The 4,112-nt window shown below is 35.2% G+C and overlaps 1 protein-coding gene across 1 annotated transcript; it reads left to right on the top strand.

The window, feature by feature from the left end:
- The first annotated feature begins 1,768 nt into the window (after window positions 1–1,768).
- Window positions 1,769–2,710, top strand: LOC102245196 (olfactory receptor 51G2). Its single transcript, XM_005863035.1, has one exon. The coding sequence runs from the start codon at window positions 1,769–1,771 to the stop codon at window positions 2,708–2,710; it is 942 nt and encodes a 313-aa protein (XP_005863097.1).
- The last annotated feature ends 1,402 nt before the right edge of the window (window positions 2,711–4,112 follow it).

Below are 4,112 nucleotides of genomic sequence, written 5' to 3'. Positions count from 1 at the left end.
GTGATATAAAAGCTAAGATAGTGAGGGAGGTGTATAAAGGCCAATGTTGCCTAATATGCTATAATTAGTAAAGTATATAAATCACAAGATGAGAATATGTAAAGCAATTCCTCTTTTCACTGTATCTGCTCCTAAAAAGGCAGGAAGTGGTGTCAGAGTGAAAAGGTTCCTGTGACTCCTGTAAGAGGGCAGGGAATTAGTTTAAGTCTGTCAGAGGAAACCATAAAATGTAAGTATATCAGTGGAGCAGGACAGATTGGGGAACAGATGAATTTTGAAAAAAAAAAATTGACATCAAATTTACCAAGTGGACATTTTTATTGCTATTTGGTGCCCAGAGTAATTGGAATTGAGTGGCCATCATGTTGCTCAGTAATTGAAGTCTCTAGGAGTCCTCCTATAATGCCCCATCTTCTTCAGTCCTTAGTCAACCCTGCCTCTTATGTGGCCTAGAGCACATTTCATCTGTTTGGTGTCCGAGTCCTGAGCACTAAAGCTGTTACACTCTTCTTCTAACATGTCATGTTTCTTTTTGGTTGTTGCCTTGATTTTTTTTCTAAGGATTGTTTTCTCTCTCTTCCTTCCAATTTTTCTGAGTAGGAGTAATTTATTTTTTGGCAACCCTTTACAGATCCAAAAATATCACTATCTCTTTGACACACATGCCCCAAGTTAATCCTAACCAAACTGAATTAATCGTACACCCTAATTTCACCAAGTTTTTAATTTTTTTCTTTGTTTCATTTAATGACACCAAAATCTACCAAATAACTGAACTTGTCCTGGGTTTCTTTCTTTTTCTCATTTTTAGCATATGATCATTGACCAATATTTTATTTTTTCTCCTTATAAATTTTTATATCTATTTGACCTTTATCATCCCTACTGTTACATTTCACCTTTATCCACTATTAAAAATCACTACACTCGCCTTCTAAAGGACTTCCCTGCCTTCTCTTTTGTCAGCATTTAGACCATTTATGTATGTTGTTGTCCTTTATAGCAGCAACATGAGTGTAAACAATAGACAACAAACTTTTGTTTAATACAACTGTTTCAGTTGTGTTGAAAAAATATAAAGAAATAACATTTGTTCTAATTTGGCACTGATATAAATTTGGTCAAATGGTTTACTTAAAAAAAAGACATTTTGTACCTTCTAAGTTTAAATACAAACTCTATATTTATGCACAATTTCCTTCAGAAATTCTGGTTCATTTTAATTAATTTTTAGCTCTCATAACCCTCTGAAAAGCCATCAGCCCTATAACTTTGCTCAATTATATTTACTTATAATACTAACACCTTTCTGCATTTACATGGGTGCCAATCAGCTCTTTGTTCCCATCAAACTCATATTTGTTATTCAAGAACCTAATTCAAGAATTATTTTTAATTAATCTTCCCTGACCTCCCTGGTCAGGATAGTTTCCTGGTATTAAACTAACACTTGGCTTTATAATATTAGCTCTCTCTATCCACCAGGGTGTAAGTATTTGAAGGCATGTTTTATATATTTCTCTATATTTTCACACTGCACAATTTCCTTTTATAAAATATGTTCTCAATGAATGTGCAATGAACAAATAATTAATCCATTGATAAAATAATAAATGCAGATAGTAATTTACATATAATGAGCAGAAGAGTAATTGAAACAGTAAACAGAGCAGCATGCATTGACCTTCTTTTTGTAATATTGACTTTTACTCTAATTGTTCTATGTTTTTGTCTCTCCACCTAGACTGAAGGTGCCTCCATCTGCACAATGTCTGTCTTCAATAGCTCTACGCTGTACCCTCGTTTCCTTCTAACAGGCTTCTCAGGCCTTGAAAGCAGCTATGGCTTGATATCTCTTCCCATCTTCTTTGTTTACGTCACCTCAGTTGCAGGGAACATTACTATCCTATTTATCATCAGAACTGAGCCTTCCCTCCACCAACCAATGTACTTCTTTCTGTCAATGTTGGCACTTACTGACCTGGGCCTATCCACTACAACCTTGCCTACCATGTTCAGTGTCTTCTGGTTCCATGCCCGGGAGATTTCCTTCAATGCTTGTCTGGTCCAGATGTATTTCATTCATGTTTTCTCAATTATTGAGTCAGCTGTGCTGTTAGCCATGGCGTTTGACCGCATTGTAGCCATCCGAGTGCCCCTGCGCTACTCAGCCATTCTAACCAATGGTGTAATCATTGGAATTGGGTCGGCAATTGCTGGAAGGGCCTTGGCTCTGGTATTTCCAGCTTCCTTCCTCCTAAAGAAGCTTCAATATCGTCATGTCAATATTCTCTCTTACCCCTTCTGCCTGCACCAGGACCTTATAAAGACAACTGTATCCAGCCGTCGAGTCAGCAGCATCTATGGCCTCATGGTGGTCATCTGCTCCATGGGACTGGATTCAGTGCTCCTCATCCTCTCCTATATTCTCATCCTTGGCACAGTGTTGAATATAGCCTCCAAAACAGAGAGGGTGAAAGCCCTCAATACCTGCATCTCCCACATCTGTGCTGTACTCACCTTCTATACACCAATGATTGGGCTATCTATGATCCGTCGCTACGGGAAGAATGCTTCCCCAATTGTCCATGTGCTCATGGCCAATGTCTACTTGCTGGTTCCACCCCTCATGAACCCAATTGTCTACAGTGTCAAAACCAAGCAGATTCGTGACAGAATCCTCAAGAAATTCAAACAACAGAAAGTTTAGGTAAAAGAGACTCTAAGACACAACTTTCTTCCCCCTCCTTTTTATATTTATGAGAGTACTTCATATTAATATAGAATTTTGAATTTAAATATTACTGACAATGCTTTGCCTTTAAGAAACTAGATACAAACTTCAATAATAGTAAATCCTATCTTTTCAGTATGGAGAATAAAGGCATGTTTTGTTTTGTTTTGTTTTGTTTTGTTTTATATTCATGTTGACATACTAAAGAATATGGTCACCAAACCCAGGTTAGGCCATTCTTAGAAGAACTCTGACTTTCCTTTTAATAATCAGCAATAAATATTTGTGAAATTGAGGCATCAAATCAGCAATTTAGTGAAGTTATTCATTATACTGTATAAAGTACCTGAATTTCTAAACAAAATTTAGATTTCAAGATGACTCTAGTTCTAATATAGACTCTGTAGTCAAGAGCAACAATATTTCCCCACAAAACTGACATTAATATGAATGTATTTTTAATGCATTTTTTGATCTTCTGTTTAGCACAGAAAAATGTTTCCAGGAGAAAAACTTCTATCAAGAGAAAATGACAAATGAATGAAGTTCATACTTTGAGAAGCATGAAAGGAAGGAAACTTGGCCCAAATAATTAAACTGATTTGGGTGGCTTTCAAATGATCCAGAAACTGGGATGTTTCTGTGTTGAGGAATTTATAGAGGCCTTTAGGTAGATACTTCTGAGACCCAGATTTCATCCATTTTGATTTGTTTTCAATCTGTCAGTTATTGAGAGAGAGAGAGATGTCCAAGTCTCCAAATATCATAATAAATTTATCTATTCCTCCTGGTTATGCTATCAGCATTACCCCAGGCATTTTGATGTTCTGTCATTAGGTGTATAGATATTATGTAGAAATTTGTTATGTCTTCTTGGAAATCACCTCATCAAATTTTAATGCTCTTCTTTATCCTAAATAGCTTTTTTCTCATTTTAAAATATGTCTTTTCTGATATTAATCTAGCTTGTCTAGCTTTCTTTTGATTAATGTTATCATGGTATTATCTTTTTCCTTTTCTCTACCTAAAAATATGTATTTTTAGGGTCATAGTTTGCTAAGTACATTTTATTTAAATTTTTTTAAAGCTTTCTGAGATATAATTTACATTGCATACATACATCACCCATTTAAAATACATCAATGTTTTAAAATACATTAATAGATATGTGTAACTGTCAATCAATTTTTATAATCTCAAAAAACATCTCATACTCTTTAGCTATTACCTCCACCCCATATACTTCACCTGATCCTAAGGAACCACTAATCTTTCTGGCTCAATAGATTTCCTCATTTTGCACTTTTGTATGTTAATCCTCACCCAAGGATATTATTTTTCCTATTTATCTTTTTCTTTTAAGAGAGAGTGGAAAGGA

Source organism: Myotis brandtii, unplaced genomic scaffold, assembly GCF_000412655.1.
Source record: "Myotis brandtii unplaced genomic scaffold, ASM41265v1 scaffold1704, whole genome shotgun sequence".
Taxonomy (NCBI): Eukaryota; Metazoa; Chordata; class Mammalia; order Chiroptera; family Vespertilionidae; genus Myotis; species Myotis brandtii.
The sequence above is the reverse complement of the archived record's forward strand: the minus strand, read 5'-3'. Positions and strand labels throughout refer to the sequence as shown.

What these genes read in the sequence shown, in the direction of transcription:
- LOC102245196 (XM_005863035.1), top strand. Translation starts at nt 1,769, where the DNA reads ATGTCTGTCTTCAATAGCTCTACGCTGTACCCTCGTTTCCTTCTAACA.